Source organism: Sphaeramia orbicularis, chromosome 4 (genome assembly GCF_902148855.1).
Source record: "Sphaeramia orbicularis chromosome 4, fSphaOr1.1, whole genome shotgun sequence".
NCBI lineage: Eukaryota > Metazoa > Chordata > Actinopteri > Kurtiformes > Apogonidae > Sphaeramia > Sphaeramia orbicularis.
In genome coordinates, this window is record NC_043960.1 from 58,451,887 (window position 1) to 58,473,301 (window position 21,415).

The 21,415-nt window shown below is 37.7% G+C and overlaps 1 protein-coding gene across 1 annotated transcript; it reads right to left on the minus strand.

Annotated features, from left to right (window-relative positions):
* Positions 1–215: 215 nt before the first annotated feature.
* On the minus strand, positions 216–21,188 carry sgta (small glutamine rich tetratricopeptide repeat co-chaperone alpha). The gene is made up of 12 exons (XM_030133086.1): positions 21,074–21,188; positions 17,823–17,970; positions 15,778–15,881; positions 12,491–12,581; positions 10,616–10,715; positions 9,505–9,609; positions 7,643–7,778; positions 7,483–7,545; positions 4,536–4,573; positions 4,288–4,449; positions 3,510–3,633; positions 216–815 (listed from the first exon to the last, which is right to left on the minus strand). The coding sequence occupies exons 2-11, from the start codon at positions 17,920–17,922 to the stop codon at positions 3,522–3,524; spliced, it is 1,011 nt and encodes a 336-aa protein (XP_029988946.1). The 5' UTR covers positions 17,923–17,970; positions 21,074–21,188; the 3' UTR covers positions 216–815; positions 3,510–3,521.
* Between the last annotated feature and the right edge of the window lie 227 nt (positions 21,189–21,415).

The following is a 21,415-nucleotide window of genomic DNA, read 5'->3' on the forward strand; positions in this document are numbered from 1 at the left end:
CTGGACTGTGGAATTTTTGCACTTTCTTAATTCATCCCACTGGCCGGATTGGAACCTTTGGTGGGCTGCATTAGGCCCCCGGGCCGCATGTTTGACTCCCCTGCATTAGTGTGAATTTACTCTTTAATTATCTTTCATCAGTTTCCACGTCGGCATAAAGCAGGTGTTTGATCCATTGGGCGTCTGTGAGTCACACACATCAGAACAGGACGGTGTAAAATGTTGAGATGTTCTTTTTAATTTCTAAACCATGTCTGAACATCATGCCGCCTCCTCGGAGTGGGAGGAGCTTAAACCTGACCACGCATTTTGTGACCCCTGCTGCTCTCACACACACACGCAAACACACACACACACACACACACACACACACACACACACACACACACACACACACACACACACACACACACACACCCCACATGATAAAGAAACTGGACAAAAAAAAATTGCATTCAAAGTTCCACTGTGTAGTTTTACAAGGAAAAAGACATTTCAAGCTTGGGTTTTGTGTCTGTTTGTCCTGACCTGCTTCACTACAGCTGTTTACACGTCTGCCGTCCGCTTCCTACCAGCTTTACCGATTTTATTAACAAAGTGCGATGTCAAAATGTTCTTCCTAAAAACCACACAGTTTTTGGTGACATGGCTCCTGAATGAAGTGGGAGGCCTCGTTCATGCAGGAATTATTCAGTGATGGAAAAACTTCCTTTCTTCAAGTCCTTTGAGTTACAATGATCCAAATCGGAAAAAAACAAAAAACAAAAAAAAACAAAAAAAAAAGAAAGACGACGTCCGGTCCGAACCCGTCCAACCTGAAGGAGATGGAGGAAGAGACGGTCAAACGCTGGTACGTGAGGATGAACAGCAGAACATTCACTCAGGTATGAACAGGAGCGCATTGCATTCAACGAAGGAAAGAAAAAAGACAAAATATGACGCAGTATCTCATAATTACTAGAAACTAGACGATCTAATTTTTATCCAAATCTATTAATTATGGAGATTAGAGCTACTGGAAAAAAAAAAAAAATTAAGGTCCAATATATATATTTTTTATTATTATTCTGAGAAAAAAAGTCAGAATTCTGATTTCCGCTGCAGAACTTCCAGATTCAGAGGTAGTTTCTTCCCCCTGGCCATCAGACTGTTGAACAGCCAAGGAAAACAGGACTTGTTCCAAATCTACTGCTGCCTCATTAGTGCAATAATTTGAAACACTTTTATTGCACTATGCACTTCAGGTTTTAGTCTTTTAATTTTTTTTTAGACATATAGATATACATTTTAAATGATTACAGTATTTTAGGGTACTTTATACTGTGTTTTTATTTATTTATTTATTTTATTTGTAAACTGAAACTGTGGTGAGCAAAGCACCGATATTTTGTTTAATAAAGTACTGATGGTGCATTTATTGAATGACAATAAAGTAAGTCTGAAGTCTTTAATCTCAGAATTCTGACTTTTTTCTCAGAATTCTGTCTGCTACTTCTTTATTGTGGTTACTGTGGTCAGACACACCTGGAATAATCAATAATCAGGAGCTGCTTTAAGTTCAGTAGGTAGTGGGGCTGTGCATGGAGCCCACTGCCCTCTGGGGACAAATACAGTTTTTATTACTTGAACTGAATCCCATAACGCCACATTCCCAACTGTCTGTAACTTGGGATGGATTATTAAAAGACTTAAATTTTCTTATAAATAGGAGATAAGGCGTCTGGAACTACTTTTCTTCAGTGAACACAATGCATTACTGTTTGTTTGTGGACTTGTGTAGAGTAATGCTGTTTCCACTACGTGGTACCGGCTCGACTCGGCCTTTTTGTGTTTCCATTACAAAAAAGGACCTGGAATCTGGTACCCGGTACTAGTTTTTTGGTATCACCTCCACCGCGGTTCCAGGACTGGGGACCAGATACTAAAAGGCGACGTGTAAACACTGCAGACCACTGGTTGGTCAGAGTTGTGTCTGTGACCCGTCGTTTTACAAAAAACAGATGCAGAGGTTTACAGTAAATATAGCGGTAGGTGAATCCACATGATGACAGCCTGTAAAACTACACCACGGTTTGTCCAGGAGGTTCAGACGTAAAAATTCAGCATGAGTTTGACGAGAACAACACGCAACGAGCGAGTTTATCAGCAACTCTGAGCAGACGACACGGATGTAACACGCCGCATCGCTATGACGTCCAGGTACTGTAAAGTCTGTAGTATCCTGTAATGGAAACGGTCTGGAATAGGACCTGGTACCTGAGTCGAGTCGAGCTGGTTCCACGTAGTGGAAACGTGGCATAAAGTTCTAAAGTACATTTACAGAGAAGCTAATGCTGCATTTCCAGTATGTGGAACCGGCTCGACTTGACTCAGGTACCAGATACTATTCCTGGAGACCGTTTCCATTACAGGATACTATCGATTTTAGAGTATCTAGATGCCATTGCGATGCGGTGCATAACTTCCGTGTCGTCGGCTCAGAGAGTTGCTGATAAACTTACTCGTTGCATGTTGTTCCGTCAAACTCATGCTGAATTTTTTCGTCAGCCACCAAGGACAGAAATGTCTGAACCTCCTCGACAGACTGCGGTGTAGTTTTGTGGACTGTCATCATGTGGATTAACCTACTGGTATATTTACTGTCAACTTCTGCATCTTTTATTTTTTAAAAATGGCAGGTTGCACATTGATGATGCAATAACGCAGAGGTAACCCTCTGACCAATCAGTGGTCTGCAGTGCTTACACGGCACATTTTAGTCAAGGTTATTATCGTTAACGAAAACTAACGAAATGACGAAAACTAGAATTGTAAAAGCATTTTCATTAACTGAAATAAATAAAAACTATAATTAAAAGAAAAAAACGATAACTAACTGAAACTGTATTGTGTGTTTACAAAACTAACTAAAACGGATAAAAATTATGGATAAAATTCCCTTCGTTTTCGTCTTTGTCAATGTCAGATTCATACAAAATTGATTTATTTCGCTCTAGCAATTTTAGCTGCTGTCACCATACGACACTTTTTGCTCCGTCACTTGTGTTCACTTGTGGTTTCCAGTCGTCTTCTGGTCCCCACTCTACCTGGAAACATGGAGACTAAAGCAGCAGAGTCCTGTCTGGGATTGATTTGAATACGACCACAGAGAAGAAGAGAAAAGAGACCACTGAACTACAACTGAACTAAAACTAAGCATTTAGGAAATAATGAAAACTAATAAAAACTAGCAAATCAGCTCTAAAAACGAATCAAAACTAACTGAATTAGAGAAAAAAAAAGTCAAAACTAAATAAAACTAAACCATAATGAAAAATCCAAAACTATTAGAACCTCGATTTTAGAATCTCTTCCCTGTTTTGGAACCTCGGTGGAGTTGATACCAAAAAACTAGTACCGGGTACCAGGTTCCAGGTTCTTTCATGTAATGGAAACACAAAGTTGAGCCGAGCCGGTACCATGTAGAGGAATCATGGCATAAGCTGATCCAGATCCTGGTTCAGATCTACCTGATCTGAGTGTCATGGCTGCTCCTCGTTGCCGGCGCTGGGTGTCCGGTTGCGGATTTGACTCCTCAGCTGTTCGATGAGTTCAGGGTTCTGCTGCTGCATCTGCTGAGCGAACTGCTGACCCCTGAGGACCAAACAGAAAGATCTGTTAGCACCTGAACACACCCAACACCCACAGCCTACGGGTACCAGATCTAACCCTCCACGCCAGTGTTTTTAAACCTTGGGGTCGGGGCCCCACGTGGGGTCGCCTGGAATTCAAATAGGGTCGCCTGAAATTTCTAGTAATTGATAAAAAAAAAAAAAAATACTAATAAAAAATATATGTTGAGTTGACAGAGACAATCCCAGTCCATAAAAAACAAACTGAGTGTGAAACTGCAGCACTGTGGTTCTGTTTATGTGTCAAATGTTCATTGTGGTCAGTTTCAGATGCTGCAGCTCTTTCATAATTCATAGTTTCAGTTCTTGTTTGTTCAGTATTAATTGTCCTCCTTGTAAATCACAGCTGGACTGACTGGACAGATCCTGACCAAGGAAAATCCAATTCTCCCTTTGTGCAGTAATCTACACCTGGATTTACTGCCTCCGTCCACAATAATATACATTATATAGACTAAATGTCGCCTAAAATTAACCTGTATTTGAAACATAGAACAGAAAACTATTACATGAAAAAAAAAAGCCTCCATTTTGAATGTCTGGGGTTGTCAGAAATATGTGATGTTAAAATGGGGTCAGCAAAAAAGGCCGGAACCACTGCTCCACGTGTACGTACGCCTGGATCAGTCCTGATAAATCTCCGGCTGAAGCAGAACTGGTGGCTCCGGGTCCGGGGACTCCGCCTCCTCCTCCAACTCCTCCTCCTCCCATTCCTCCTCCCATTCCTCCTCCGACTCCGCCCATCCCGCCGTACGCTCCGGACATCATCCCTGACATTCTGAAAGAGAGCGAGGAGGCGGTTAATGTCACCTGGACGAAGCCCAGAGGATTCACAAACACTGACAGAAATGAAAACCGACTCACAGCTGCTGGACCTGAGGGTTGTTCATCAGCGAAGACGCCTGCGAAGAAACACAAACAGGTGAACATCGGAAAAAACAGAAGAAATTGTTTGAGTTGAAAGTACTGTGATTAAAACTTTCTGTAATTAAGGCTTTATCAGTGGTTTTAATGCATCTGTGTCTGATTTGAGAAAGAATAAAGAAAACGAACCTCCTAAAAATGACATTTGATTTGACTTTGACTGGTTACAACATAATGATATTTAACCCTATAAGGACTACCATCATAACAGGCCTAGATTTCTACATGTTTTGCTATAAAAGTGTCAGAAAATGTCTTTTTAGCCAAGTCTTTTGCACCTTTTTTCAGGAAGAAACTCAATTTCAATATCTCCACATTAATTATCATTATTATATGGAATAAATGAATTAAACAGTGGTACTTTAAATTTTTTTTATAATTTATTATGAAAAACAAGTGTGGATGTTCATAACAAAACTCTATGACAGGGGTGTCAAATTCATTTTAGTTCAGTTCCACATTCAGCTAAATTTGATCTGAAATGGGTCGAACCAGTAAAATAATAACTTAATATTATAGAAATAATGTCAACTCCAAACTTTTCTCTGTGTTAGAGCGAAAAAAGTACATTTACATTTTGAACAGGTTTACAGCTACAAACTATCCTTTTAAAAGATGTGAATAACATGAACAAACTGAAAAAATAAGTGTAATTTTAACAATATTCTGTCTCAGTTTATCATTTCCACATGTACATTATAACTTACAGATCACAGTGGATCTACAAATTCACAAAACATTTAATATCAGGCAGAATATTATTAAAATTGTACTAATTTCTCTTAAGGCATTTCAGGTTGTTCATATTTGTTCAGGTTATTCTCATTTTTTATGAAATTACACTTTGTTTTAGTGTAAATACATGAAAATATATACATTTATAAAGAGAAAAATCTGGGTTAGGGTTAGGGTTGTCATTATGTCTATGTTATTATGATCGTATTTTACTGGTCCTGCCCACTTGAGATTGAATTGGTCTAAATGTGGAACCTGAACTAAAAGGATTGTTAATATCTTAGTGTAATTTTTGCATTTCACAAATTCATCCCAAGGGCCAGACTGGACCCTTTGGTGGGCCAGATTTGGCCCCCGGGCCACATGTTTGACACCTGTGCTCTATGAGATTATAGAAGTAAACTTTCAACTATTTTCCATGTGCTCAAACATTGTAGTTTGTCTAGATCATTGTGTCCATGTTCTTCTTCTTCTTTTTGGTTTTTTGGTGTTATTTGGATCCTGTGTGATAGTCTGTGTTCACTTTGTGCCTAGTTGTAGACAGAGCCGCTCATTTCACTGACAAAAACATCCATCATCTGATTCAAATACACACACTGCATCTGTGTATGCCCTGGATACATCTGCATAGAGATGTACACATATATATGTCAGGGTAGAGACTGTGATCTGGTAGGATCGGTGATTCTACCAGTAGAAACTCCGATCGGAGTCTCTACTGGTAGAAACTCTGATCCTACCTACCTAACCCTAACCTACATCTGGACTTTTTAGTTTGTCTCAGCACGCTCACATAATATATAAATAATTTATGGAAAGCACCAAATATTAAAACCATTTGTGAAATATAAAATGACAACAATTTTCTCAAAACCTTTGGAATTTCAACATTAACTTTGCATTTGGCAATTCTATTGGTAAGATCGGAGTTTCTATCAGTAGAGACTCCGATCGGAGTTTCTACTGGTAGAAACTCCGATCCTATTAAATGTTTGGTAGGATCAGAGTCTCTACCAGTAGAGACTCCGATCGGAGTTTCTACTGGCAGGATCGGAGTTTCTACCGGTAGAGACTCTGATCGGAGTTTCTACTGGTAGAGTCGCCGATCCTACCAGATCGCAGTCTCTACCCTGACATATATAAATATACATACGTGTATATAATATTTACAGCTAAAATACAACTATCAATGAACTATATAAACTGCAAAAATATAGATAAAACAGCAGAAAACCTCGCTAAAACGCTGCTAAAAGTAATAAAAATCTTCCATCTCTCTCTCACTGACTGCACTCAGCTGCTCTCTGCTCCGCCCACTTCCACCCCTCCCCCTCAGCCAATGCAGACCTCTACCCTAATGTGTTCTAGACCAATAAAAAGAACCCAATCTCAGATCGAAGATGAAGTTTGAATTTTGTCAATAAATGGTGAAGGAGTTGCGGCGGTGTTTTTCAAACCTGGAATTCAAATTGGGTCGCCTGAAATTTCTATTAAATGATACAAAATTTTTTTTAAAATTACTAAAAAAAAATCTCTATTGAGTTGACAGAGCCAATCCCAATCCATAGCACACATGACAAACTGTGGTTGTGAAACTGCAGCACTGTGGTTCTGTTTATCTGTCAAATGTTCATTGTGGTCAGTTTCAGATGCTGCAGCTCTTTCATAATTCATAGTTTCAGTTCTTGTTTGTTCAGTATTAATTGTCCTCCTTGTAAATCACAGCTGGACTGACTGGACAGATCCTGACCAAAGAAAATAACATTCTCCCTTTGTGCAGTAATCTACACCTGGAATTACTGCCTCTGTCCACAATAATATACATTATATAGACTAAATGTCCGCTAAAATTAACCTGTATTTGAAACATAGAATAGAAAACTATTACAGGATCAAAACCAAATTAATTTTAGCAAAAAAACGTCTGTTTTGAATGTCCGGGGTCGCCAGAAATTTGTGATGTTAAAATGGAGTCAGGAGTAAAAAAAGGTTGGAAACCACTGAATTACGGTAATTTGAATGACGTGGAATGAAAAAAAATGTGTCACCGGAGACACAATTGTCTTAAAGGGGTTAAAACACACAGTGCATGTACTTCAGATATAATTACATCAAAGTAACTGGATCATGCTGAGAGTGAAGTTGGTCTCACCATGTTCATGAAGCCGGGGTTACTGAGGAGTCCGGCCAGATCCACCCCTCCCATCCCCGCCGTCTGAGGAACAAACACAAACACAAACAGTCAACACAAACCAACGCCCTCATCGTACATGTATGTACAGGCGTCAGTAGAACGGCTGCTGCTCTCTCACCGGGCTGGAGGTTTCCATCTTCTCCTCTGCGATCTTCAGGTTGCATTTGTATGTGTCGTTGTCGGGGTCGAGCTCCAGAGCTTTCTTGTAGTAAGTGGCTGCTTCTGTGTGTTTGTTGAGGCTGGCCAGAGCTAAACTGAAACAGAAAAACAAGAAAAAGACACATCAGAACTGAAGCTGGAACAGAAAACAAACCCACATAAAGCTGCAGCAGAAAAATGAGAAAAACACATTAGAACTAAAGCTGCAACAGAAAAACAAAAACACCTAGAACTAAAGCTGCAACAGAAAAACAAAAACACATTAGAACTAAAGCTGCAACAGAAAAACAAAAACACATCAGAACTAAAGCTGCAACAGAAAACCAAAAACACCTTAGAACTAAAGCTGCAACAGAAAAACAAAAACACATTAGAACTAAAGCTGCAACAGAAAAACAAAAACACATTAGAACTAAAGCTGCAACAGAAAAACAAAAACACATCAGAACTAAAGCTGGAACAGAAAACAAACCCACATAAAGCTGCAGCAGAAAAATGAGAAAAACACATTAGAACTAAAGCTGCAACAGAAAAACAAAAACACATTAGAACTAAAGCTGCAACAGAAAAACAAAAACACATTAGAACTAAAGCTGCAACAGAAAAACAAAAACACATTAGAACTAAAGCTGCAACAGAAAAACAAAAACACATTAGAACTGAAGCTGCAACAGAAAAACAAAACCACATCAGAACTAAAGCTGCAACAGAAAACCAAAAACACATCAGAACTAAAGCTGCAACAGAAAAACAAAAACACATCAGAACTGAAGCTGCAACAGAAAAACAAAAACACATCAGAACTAAAGCTGCAACAGAAAAAAACCCCACATCAGAACTAAAGCTGAAACAAAATCAAAAAAAAAAAAAAAAAAACCTACATCAGAATTAAAGCTGTAACTGTCCTCCGTCTTCGATCTTCAGACTAAATGAAGCAGATTCCACTGACATATATGCTGTTCCAACTGTCTATTAATATGTTCTAGTGCGTTGACCTGTGTGGATCCAGGGGTTCTAGATGCGGTCGTTTTTATACTGTTGTTTATTCATGCATGTTGTATCACATTTGTCCAGCAGTCACCGCCAAAGCCTTCTGGCCATAGCAACATGATTGTAAGGATATTGTATTCAAAATGACTAATATCTCCTTCACTACTGGTCAAATCAATTTAGCATTTTTGATACAGTTTTCCTTGACCAAAAATACATAAGTATAAGAAACTGCAGCAGTCAGCTCTGGACGGAGTGTGTATGCATGTGTGTGTGTGTGTATGTGTGTATCTATTTATCTATCTATCTCTCTATCTCTCTATCTCTCTCTCTTATTTATTAGTAGTAATTTATTACTTCTACTCGTACTTTCTAATTACCTGTTTTTTTTCTCTACTGTTTTTATAGTTATTGTCACTATTTTCTTTCCTTTTATATTTCTTATATGTGTACATTCAGTGTTTTAACAGATGGTTCTGTCCAAAGGATAAATAAAATTCTATCTAATGTAATGTAATGCAGTGTTTCCTGTGGGACTGATCTGTTGGTGTGATTGGCTGGGTGGATACAGGCGTGCGCGTTTCGGGGTGTTCCGTTCTACTTATAATACTATAGGGGCACGGAACAGTGCGGACCGTGCCGCTCGCGGAAGTGAAAATCAAAGTTAACGTTCATTTATCTTTTCTCCACCTCCTGAAGCTTCACAAACTTTCATTTGAGGAGGCAGGATGTTTGTCCTGGCCTATTATATATTATACATATGTATAATAAGTCTAATGTGACGGTGATGATTGTTTTGCATGAAACGTATGGTGTGGAGTCACTTCTTACCCCATGCGTCCGTAGGCTTTGCTGTAGTTTGGGTCGATGCCGATGGCCTGTTCACAGTCCTGTACCGCTCCAGCGTAGTTCCCCAGTTTACTGTACGCTGCAGCCCTGCACACACACAAAACACACACTAACCTGTCAAACTGGGACCAGGACTCATTTTAGTTCAGGCTTCAAATTCAGACCAATCTGATCTGAAACGGGCCGGACCAGTAAAATAACTGATCAGTTTTGGCCCTTGGTCCGTACGTTGGACACCCGTGGGTTAAACACAGCAGTAGAACTCCTGTCACACACACACATTTTGTTGTTTCCGGCCAAAATACTAAATAAAAACCAAAAACCAGACCTACTTCTTTGGCCTAAATGTTAGTGTCAGAGCCTGTACACAGGAAGTTTTCACCTTAAATTGCTTCTGTCAATGGAATCACGATCAAAACAATCAACAGAATTTTACTCTTTTTGCTCAAAAATTTACAAAAAAACCCCCTTAACTTTCAAGGTGAAACCAAATTTCTACAATTCCAGGTCAGTTAATTAAACCCCCTTAGGCCAGTTTTCAGTAGATGCACATTAACACTGAGTCTGTTCATAAACTCATCTGTTTCTGTTCCCTGTGTTTGTACTGAAGTGGATTAAAAGACTTTCATCCACTTGGCACCGTTTTCATGGAATATTTTGCAGACACACTGGAAACTGAGTTACTTTCATTGAGCTCTTTTAAATCCAAACTCTGAAGGCTGACTCCACAGTATGCACTGGTTTGTCTTGATGCACCTGTGGATGTCGTCTTTTTTTCTTCTCATTTGTCTTTTGCTTGTGTTTTGACTGTAACTTTATAACTGTGTTTTGTATTTGCTGCTTCCAGAACTGCCTTTAAAAAGAGCTTATTTATCTCAATGGGATTTTCCTGGTTAAATAAAATTAAAAATATGTATATTTAGAGTAAAATTCTTGTAACCCAGTCAAATCGCACTAGGATTCCAACAGGTGAATATTGACATCCATGACAATCCACCTCCGTACATGTTTATTTTTGTAAAATTCAGGTGTGTTCAGTTCACGTGCGTTCCTTCCACTTCCTCCATGGTTCTGTTTCCTGCGTTGGACTGACCTGTTGCAGTAGTAGACGGCGTTCTGAGGGTTAATGGCGATGGCCTTTGAGTAAAACTCAACAGCAGCTGCAAAGTTTTCAACTTTCATTTGGTCGTTTCCTGCAGTGGAGACAAAAACAGTCACATCAGCACAGACTCGACAACAGCAGCACAACTGGAACCATTATGAAGTGAAGCAACAACCACTCTGGTCACAGAGAATTTACTGAAATATATATTAGTAATATACATATTAACTGTTGTTTATTGTATCCAGTGTGCAATGTTTGTAACTAATTTAGTTTCTGTCATTATTATCATTATTACTTAAATACTTATACTATTTACTTATATATTGCTGTTACGACTATTACTATTATCACTTTATTATAATTGTTATTTCTGTTATTATTGTCTCTTTTCCATTTTTGTAAAGCACTATTAATTGCCCTATGTATGAATTGTGCTATACAAATAAATCTGCCTTGCCTTATTATAAATGCATGTATATGTAAAAAACATATATACACATATATCATACATACTGTAACAGTATGACACGACTTATTTATTATTGTTATTTATCATTACCTCCGCCAAGGAGGTTATGTTTTTGCCAGGGTTTGTTTGTTTGTCTGTTTGTTTGTTTGTCTGTCCGTTAGTGTGCAACATAACTCAAAAAGTTATGGACAGATTTGGATGAAATTTTCAGGGTTTGTTGGAAATGGGATGAGGAAGAAATTATTAAATTTTGGTGGTGATCGGGGGTGGGGGGGCCCACGGGGGGGGCCACTGATCAGCCTTGGCAGAGGTCTGCGCTCTCCGAGTGCTTCTAGTTATTATTATTACTACTTGAATATTTTTCTTGGTAGTTCTTCTTGATTCAACCCTAACCCATACAGTGAGAAATAACAGGAGAAAAAAAAAAGGGATTTCCGCCCAAACTGCTGCCTGCCATTTCACTTCAAAAAGAGCTAGAAAGAGCTAAAAAGAGCTCTTCAAACATGGGTTCATATAAATACCAGGAACCGTGGCTACATTTTTGGAAAAGATCATTTGCCTCCTATGTGTCGTTTGGCCGGGAGGGCGAGTTATTCAGAAAAATTTCAGGTGAATTTTCGCTGCTCCTCCGCTCTAGTTATTACATCATGCAGTCTAACAGAAAAGATTTTGACAATTTTCTCTCATCCCAGGGCGTTTTTAAGACTCGTGTGTTGAAAACCGCAAACCTCATTCTCATACCAAACACATTCCTGCAGAGAGGACAAAAATGCCTGCGTTTTAAAGTGTCGATGAAGTCTGTAAGTGAAAGGTACGCTGAAGTAGTAACGGTCGGAAACAAGTGGAGTTTTATGGCTTATTTTTTTCTCTCCATTCATTTCCTATGGAACTTTTTTGCAGTTTTTAGTGAATAACTCTGCGAAAAACTTGTGATTGTCTAATAGGAGTCATAGCACACTATTTGGTTCAACTGGACTGGTCTAGCTCTTTTGAAAACGTTTGGTCTCTCACCCAAGACACTTCTTCAGAACTATATAAACACACATTCAATGTTGTGCTGATACTGGAACATTAATTTCCTGAGGGATCAATAAAGTTCTATCTAATCTAATCTAATCTTAGGGAAAATAATATTTGTCACCATGGGCTTTAGAAACTATATGCTCTAACTTTTTGTACATCAAATTGTACAGATTTTTATGTTTTTAATCTATTCTTGTATTTTACTCTGTTATTTGGTTTTTATTTATTCTTCTGTACAGCACTTTGGTCCACTGTGGTTGTTTTGAAGCGCTTTACAAATTAAAGTCGGATTGGATTGGATTTTTTTCTTTTCGACTGAACAGAATACTCCTGGGTGAATCTACCGGTGGTGTGCAGGTTCTTGTTCTTACCTTCGGTCTTCAGCTGCTCGGCCTCTTCTCTCTGCTCGTCGCTCAGAGTCTTTGGGCTGGAGTTGTTGTTGGCCTGAGACTGAGCTGGAAGCTGAACAGACGAACACCAGACAGATGCAGGTCAGAACCAGACCCACTAAAGCTCCAGTCCTGTTCACTGTCCATCCTAACGTCCTGCATCACACTCCAGTATGGAACTGCTCTGCCCCTGACAGGAGGCTTCTGCAGAGGACAGTTAAGGAGGATCCCAAACCACCTCCCCTCCATGCAGGACATCTACATGTACATTAGCAGGAGCAGGAGCAGAGCGTCCTGCATTAAGAGGAACCCCACCCACCCTGATAACGGACCGTCTGCCCTCCTCCCCTCTGGCAGGAGGCCGAGGATCCTTCAGTCCAGGACCACAGGGCTGAGATACACCTTCTGTCCAGAGGTCTACCCTCCATACCTCAAATAAAACACTGAGCTGCACTTGGTCACACATGCATATGCACTTTATTTTGCTCAGCTGCAACGGAATGACTTTTAGATGGTGAATATGCTGAACACATTTTTATTTGATCAGAACAGGATCTAAGGTTATATCACAAAATGTTCCTGTGTTAAAACATAAATTCTGTTTTACAGCCATTACAGTTTAAGATCCTGTTCAAATGTTCATATTCTATAAGTTCAGAACTAACATCAGAACAGTATTTTAGTTCAATCCCAACAAAGGAGCTGACATCTGCCTCTCAGACAGTAAACAGGGCTTTTAGCATGCTTCAAATAATCATTATTTAATAAAACAGTGTTAAACAATAATAAATCTGATATAAACAATAAAGAAAAACAAAAAACAAAAATGAACCTCTGTCATATCTGCATTTGAATAAATACCTGAAAATATTGATACAGCACTTTTTAATATTGATATAGTATTGTAAAATGAAATATCGCAATATACTGCAGAACCGATATTTTCGTACACCCCTACTTATGACATCATCAGCTCTGGGCCGTGTCACTGTAATTTGTCTGGATGCTCCTTGTGTCGTTTTTTTTTTTTTAATGAATTCAGCTCTGAGTGTTTTTGCTGCATCGACTGAGTCTTGTGGTAAAATCAGAAAACTGAACCTCTAGTCATGGAATATAATTTCGTCGGAGCTTCCTGGAGTTCTGAATCTGAGATGCTGGTTTAACGGACGCCTGTGACGCTGTGATAAAGCTCAGACTGAGGCCGAGTCCTGACTCTCCCACACAGAAACACACACACAAACACAAACACACACACAAACACACACAAACACACAAACACACGCCCTGAATGAGAGTCTGCCGATTGTCAGACACATAAAGGACTCAGTGTTTCCAGTTTGGACTCACAGCCGTTAGCTCCGAATTTACTGATGTCGTGGAAGGTACGGTCGACAACAAGGAACATATTAGTCTCAGATAATAAACACCAGAATAGACAAAAAACATACAAATGTTATTTGCGTGTTTATAACCTCGTGCTACCTTTTATGGTGACAAGTCAACAACTGTCCAGGGGCCGCAGATGAAAAATAGCCATTAGACCAGTGTTTTTCCACCTTAGGGTCGAGACCTCACGTGGGGTCGCCTGGAATTCAAATGGGGTCGCCTGATATTTCTAGTAATTGATAATAATAATAGAAAAAAACTTAATAATAAAAAATAAATGGTGAATTGACAGAGACAATCCCAATCCATAACAGACATGACAAACTGAGTGTGAAACTGCAGCACTGTGGTTCTGTTTATGTGTCAAATGTTCACTGTGGTCAGTTTCAGATGCTGCAGCTCTTTCATAATTCATAGTTTCAGTTCTTGTTTGTTCAGTATTAATTGTCAGCCTTGTAAATCCAAGCAGGACTGACTGTACATATCCTGACCAAGGAAAATAAAACTCTCCCTTTGTGCAGTAATCTACACCTGGATTTACTGCCTCCGTCCTCAATAATATACATTATATAGACTAAATGTCCTCTAAAATTAACGTTTATTTACAAAATAGTATAGCAAACTTTTACATGATCAAAAACAAATTAATTTTATCAAAAAAACGTCTCTGTTTTGAATGACGTTTTGAACGAGCCAAAAAAGGTTGGAACCACTGCATTAGACTAACTCTGCTGCATTTACAGCAATGTGAATTAATGTACAATGTCCCACTTAAATAAACCCATAAATAAAATAAATAAATTATGCATGAAACAAAGACTTCAGATCATCTTTAAACCAACAGAACAGTACGAGCTTGTGTATAATCCTGCAGGGACTGAACTGTTTCCTTTACTACTGTATAACCACATAATTTTAATAACACAACAACATTTTTGCACACTTAGTAGTGTATATGGTGCTTCTCTGAAACTGGGTTTATTTTAGTATCTGTCACTTTTCCATCTTTTCAGACCCAAAAATAAAAGGTAAATGTAGACAGATTTCCCCCAGGATGGACCTAATGATGACCTCAGATAAATGCACAAAAATCATACTTCTTCTCTGATCCATCCCATAATTAATGAATTTATAGTGAAATATTGGGTTCAAAAATAGGACCTAAATATGGACATTAAATCTCCCTAGGTGTCAGTGCATTAGATGTGTAAACATGTGTGTAAATGCTCTTCTACAGACTCTAAATACAGACACTGTGTTCAATGTGTGGATCCTAGTGGTTTTTCTAATCCACATGTGGGTTTGTCATCAATCTCAGTCTCATTCCAGGTTTGGTGTGGAACCCACTGTGTCCACTCCCGTTACACGCAGAACCTGCCCATTAAAACGTATACAAATTGTGAGTAATTTTGCAACAGTGGTCATTTTTGTGAAACACTCTGCCTTGCATATTTAGTTTGATTCCCAAAATGCACCTGTGAGAGAATAAAAAGATCCAAAAAAAAAAAAATAGTAGCTCATATTTTTCGTGTCTTTTTTACCATGTTACATGTGGATTTTTAAAATATAAAAATGTGTTTTATCTGAAAAAATGATTCTCTTTTATCTCAGTAAACATTTATTTTTAAAATAGACCCAAAGTGCTTCCAAACCTGCTTAATAACATTAGTCTACATCTGGTTTGATTCCTGTTTTTAGGACCAGTTTCAAATATGCACCCACATGTCTTTTAATGAACATATTGATAATATATTGTCTAGTATACAATGTACAAATTGCTGCATTATTGCTGATTATTTTACATGATCTCATCCATATTCCAGTGAACTACGGCTCTGTTCTGCTACCCAAGTAGAGTCATAAAAGCATAGGGGGAAACGTACCTTGTCTGTGGCTGAAGCGAAGATCTCTGGTAACGTCATGGGGACGGCGAGGCTCTGGTCATCGGTCGACACTTCAAACGCCGTCTCCAAACACTGAACAGCAACTACAAAACAACATAAAATCACAGTTTAATCTCATCTGAAATACTTTCCTTTTCCTCCAAGATATGATTGAGAAAAGGATCATCAGTTATCCCAAAAATTATTATTTTCAAACAAATAAAAGGTTGTTCTACTCGTGATATAAAAGCCTATAAAATACATAACTCTGAGGCAACAGAAGGATTCTTTTTGAGAGGAAAACATCTGTGACTGAATAAAAGGAGGTATTTGAACACAGACTGAACTTTGGGACCAATTCTTTATCTTTTTTGTTTTATTTGCTTGATTATTTTAAGTCAGAAGAAGAACTTTATGTTGTTACACAAAAACAATGAATACACAACACGGATATAAAAAGAACTTCAATGTGATGTAAAATGAGAAGGTGGGGGATGATGATATTTAAGAACAGATAACTGTGTCTCAGCAAAACATCCCAGTGTTCCCGGATTAGACGATTATCTTCAGCTACAGCGACCATTAATGTAATGAAAGCAGTTTTTGTTGAACAAATACTTTATTAAAACTGAAACCAGTGTGGATTTATGCAATTCTGTGTAAAAAATCTTCCTTTAGAAAGTAAATGAAAATAAGAGAAAAACGTACATTCCAGTTTGAACAAAAGAATTGACCATTTTAGATGAAATTTCAGACTAAACTTGTCATAAATATGCACGGCAAATTGAAAACATCCACTTTGTAGCTGTTTTTGTCACATATGCTCAGTTACTTCTGTTGTCTTTTGTAGTTTTACCCCCCCCCCCCCCCAAAAAAAAACAAACTGAGTTTTTAGAGGAGAAAAAAAAAATCTGGATTTTATTTTTGGCCAAAGTTGTGCAGCCCTAGCTCAGTATCTACTCTTGAAATATGCGTCTTATATTCACATATGGATATTTTGAGAAAAAGTACTAAAAAACAACATAAATCACAGTTTAATCTCATCAGAAATACTTTACTTTTCCTCCAAGATATGATTAAGAAAAGGATCACCAGTTATCCCCAAAATTATTTTCAAACAAATAAAAGGTTGTTCTACCAGTGATATAAAAGCTTATAAAATACGTAACTCTGATGCAACAAAATGATTCTGAGAGGAAAACATCTGTGACTGAATAAAAGGAGGTATTTTAACACAGACTGAACTTTGGGACCAATGCATTAGCTTTTTGTTTTATTTGCTTGATTATTTTAGGTCAGAAGAACTTTATGTTGTTACACAAAAACAACGAATACACAACACAGATATAAAAAGAACTCTAATGTGATGTAAAATGAGAAGGTGGGGGATGATGATATTTAAGAACAGATAACTGTGTCTCAGCAAAACATCCCAGTGTTACAGCATTAGACGATTATCTTCAGCTACAGTGACCATTAACGCAATGAAAGCAGTTTTTGTTGAACAAATACTTTATGAAAATTGAAACCAGTGTGGATTTATGCAATTCTGAGTAAAAAAAAAAATCTCCTTTTAGAAAGTAAATGAAAATAAGAGAAAAACATACATTCGTATTTGAACAAGAGAAATAACCATTTTAGATGAAATTTCAGACCAAACTTATGATAAAAATGCACGGCAAATTGAAAACATCCACTTTGTAGCTGTTTTTGTCACATATGCTCAGTTACTTCTGTTATCTTTTGAAGTTTTACCCAAAAAAAATCGAAAATCAAGTTTTTAGAGGAAAAAAAAATCTGGATTTTATTTTTGGCCAAAATTGTGCAGCTTTAGCTCAGTATCTACTCTTGCGCCTTATATTCACATATGGATATTTAGTGAAAAAGTACTAAAAAACAACATCTATCCAGTGTGAGTTGAGACAGTTTACTCTATTTAAGGCCTTTTCTCAGTAACCTCCCATTGAAGAGCCACCTTGTACATCCTTCTAAGTCATATGATCTGCATCAGACCTGTTTTCTGGGTTCTGGGTTTGAGGACTCACCTTCCAGACTCTCCTGAGCGCCTGAGGACAGATTTCCCGACTGGAGCTGGTCGTGGAGGAACTGGATGATGGAGAAGGCGAGACGCTTTGTGTCTGTCATGTTTGAAGGAGGTTCAGACCTCTCTGTGTTATCTGATGGAGGGAAACCCTGCACACAACAGATGGACAAAGATATGACCCTGAACCAACCGCCCTTTACTGTAAACTTTACCCTTAAAGCACATATACAGAGTTTGGAACACTAACCAACTGCAAATTGCAATCATTTCTGAATCCCATTTTCATTTTTTGCCATGTTGTGACCATAAGAGGAGGTTAAAACCACAGATATACACAGATTTCATTTTGTAGATGAAGAAATTAAATGAACAAAAACAGACACTATCACAAAATTAGTGACTACAGATGTGTTTTTTGTGCATATCTGTTGTTTCATACTGTATGCCATTTTCATCATGTTGTGAATATGATGTTATGAATAACTTAAAGCCATAAAAAACCATCTGGATTCTTCAACATCAACAAAAAATTGCCTTTAACCCATGAAGACCCAGAGCTACTTTTGTGGCAACTCAAAAATATTTTTTTTCCTCAATATTTGGCTTTTCTTAAGTGATTGATTTATTATTATTATTCTATGTTTTGTGTTTTTTTCAGTGAAAATCAGGGATTTTCCTTGATCTCATTTACTGATCATGTAGATGTTCACAAAAACTCAAGAGGACAGTTCATATTATATCAGAAACAGAGAAAACTGGAGAAAGTACAACTTTTTCAGCAGAAACAACAATAACTGAAAGTAGCAATAAGTGTGTCCATCCACTGTCATTGATCCAACTCCATGGGTTTTACTGGTGAATCAATGTTATAGAAGATGATGGTGTTTCCACGGTAACCATGCAGCGTCTGAACTTCCAAATGGGTCATATCTGATGACCATGAAAAGATGAATGGCTGTATTTTACAACAATTACTTATATAGATTGATGGATCAGAAGTTATTAAACATTTAGATCAGTAGGTGGTTTTGGTTACCAGTGGCTGTTTGGGTCTTCATGGGTTAAACTGGAAAGAAAGGATGATTTCTGTGCATATAACTACGAAAAGGGTTCAACCTGTACTGTTCTCTTTTACTTTATTTTAATTGATTATTATTTATGTTTTATTGATTATGTTTTAATTGTAATTGTATGTTTTTAACTTGTCTCTTTTTCATTTTTGTAAAGCACTGTGAATTGCCCTGTGTATGAATTGTGCTATACAAATAAATCTGCCTTGCCTTGCCTTGCAATATGTGATAACGGATACTGACTGAAAAATGGAAACACTTACTGTGGTAAAATATTTAGAGCTTCATCACCCTGGGCTCTGAGGAAAAGACTCGAGAGAAAGTCTGGATTTCATGCCAATACTGATTATGTTAACACTGTCATTAAGTCCCATGAATCAAGCACCTTCCATTTTCACATTTTCTATGAATGTCCAAGAATTAGACCTTACTGCATTGAAACGATAAAAATGATTAACACCATAATGGGGTTTGAGATTAAACAGGATTTCTGCACAGTTTATCTTGGAAATCTACCACCCACAGTCAATTCTAGAGACAAATACCTGATTAATATAACGATGGCAGCCTGTAAAAAAGCCATAACAACCAGCCATAACTGAGTGAAGAACCCACAACAAAGAAGGAATGGATTGGAATTATTAAAGAAATATACAATATGGAAAAACAAACTTTCTGCTTAAACCATAATTTGGACAAATTTACTAATTACTGGCTAAAATGGACATCTATCCCAGAAGATGTGACACCCCAATAGTACAACACCTTGTTTTTCTCATGAGAAATACACATAGATCTCAACATCTGTGTTTTACTATCAACATGTGTAAATATGAATTCCACTGTGCACAAATGTTTATGAAAATGATGGATGTAATTATGTCAGCAGGTGTACAGGACATGATCTGATGCAACATGAGAATATATCTGAATGATCTGACATGGACTGAAACAGGACAATACCCAAACTAACTCAACCCTCGTATCATAATGGGATAACATTGAGACTCACTGACCCACTTCTTAATCGTTGTATTTTAAGTTTTTGATACTGCCCTGTCTGTGCTTATTGACGTCTCTTGTTTCATACGTCTTTACTTTTTTGTTTTATTGTTTGTTTTTTAAAAAATGTAAAATCTGTTAAAATAAAGTATATAAAAAAGCACCTTCCATTCCTCTTCCCTGTTTATAAGTTCACCTGTTTGAGGCCAGTCTGTCAGTAACAGGACCAGATCAAATGTTATCCACATTATTCATTATGCTACTTATGACTCTTTCTGCTCAGTAACACAGACACACTTAGCTCTGTTTGGCCTGTAGAATATTCTAGCAGCTGATGTCATGTTTACCTCAGCATGACTGTAATGCATTGCTAACAGTAGCCTGCTAACATTAGCCACACTTTAATCACAGTCAAACAAACTAGTCCAAAGATAACAAGGGGGGAAAACGTATAATTATCCAGATAACTAAACTACCTCTTCGTAACAGGTGACATTGAATTTAAACCCACTTCCCTTTAACCTTACAGTATTCCAGCATTTGTTAGCTTAGCATGCTAACATGCAACACCAGCCAAAACACGGTACAATGCCTCTTTAGCTTCATTGTTATGCACTGTTAGATGTTCCGAACTTCAATTAAATGCAGCCAAATTCACGTATTTATGCGAAACGAAATGAGAAACTGTCAATACAGCAAGATTTTTCACGGTGAATAAAGCTACAAGGATATGTATTCAATTACTGCATCTCTCTGAGTGATCGGGGACAATCCGCACATCAATTATAATAACTTTATCGATGGATTTTGTGTTTCTTGACGATCGTTTAAAATCAGAATTGAATATTTAAGAGGAAAAACAAAAGCGACAACAGAAGGCTGAATTTTATGTGTTGGTGTGAACATATGGGTTAAACTTCAGCCGAATTAACACACCAGTGCCTGTGGATGATGACATGTCTTTCTTTCTGATGTAAATGACACAGTGTTTCAATCTGAAGGTGTTTAATGTTGTTTGGTCATAGTTTTCAAAGGGGTCTGGCATGACGTGTTCTCGACACGATGCTAACAGCTACCAACCTACTCATTCACATTAGAGTCCTGCCACGGTTCTGTCGTGTAAATAAACGACACACGGTACCAAATCGAATACTGCAATAGAATAAAGAGTCTTTCTTACCAGCTGTCTTTGTATTTCAGGCGCTGTTTTACCCGTTGAAGGATAAGTGACTTTAATTGTCGAACAACCGTAACCGTCACACTATTAGCTACTTAACCAGTCGCACGGTTATGACGTAATAGGTAAGGGCGGCCGTGCATGCGCAGTAGGTTTGCACTTTTAGAAAGCTTTTAAAGAATATTTATGTATTCTTTTTAAGTATTTTATTGTCTCTTTGCACAAGTTTTATTTGTTATTTATTTTTTGTCTTTTTTTTTAAATTATACAATGGAAGAACCTGAATAAGAACCATGGATATGTCACGAGAATTAATAGATGAACAACCAGGAATTACATTATTTA

What these genes read in the sequence shown, in the direction of transcription:
- sgta (XM_030133086.1), bottom strand. Translation starts at nt 17,922, where the DNA reads ATGACAGACACAAAGCGTCTCGCCTTCTCCATCATCCAGTTCCTCCAC. An exon ending in CGCTCAGGAGAGTCTGGAAG is followed by an intron (nt 15,882 to 17,822) that starts GTGAGTCCTCAA and finishes GTTGTTTTGTAG; the next exon opens with TTGCTGTTCAGTGTTTGGAG. An exon ending in ACCCCGGCTTCATGAACATG is followed by an intron (nt 4,574 to 7,482) that starts GTGAGACCAACT and finishes GTTTCTTCGCAG; the next exon opens with GCGTCTTCGCTGATGAACAA.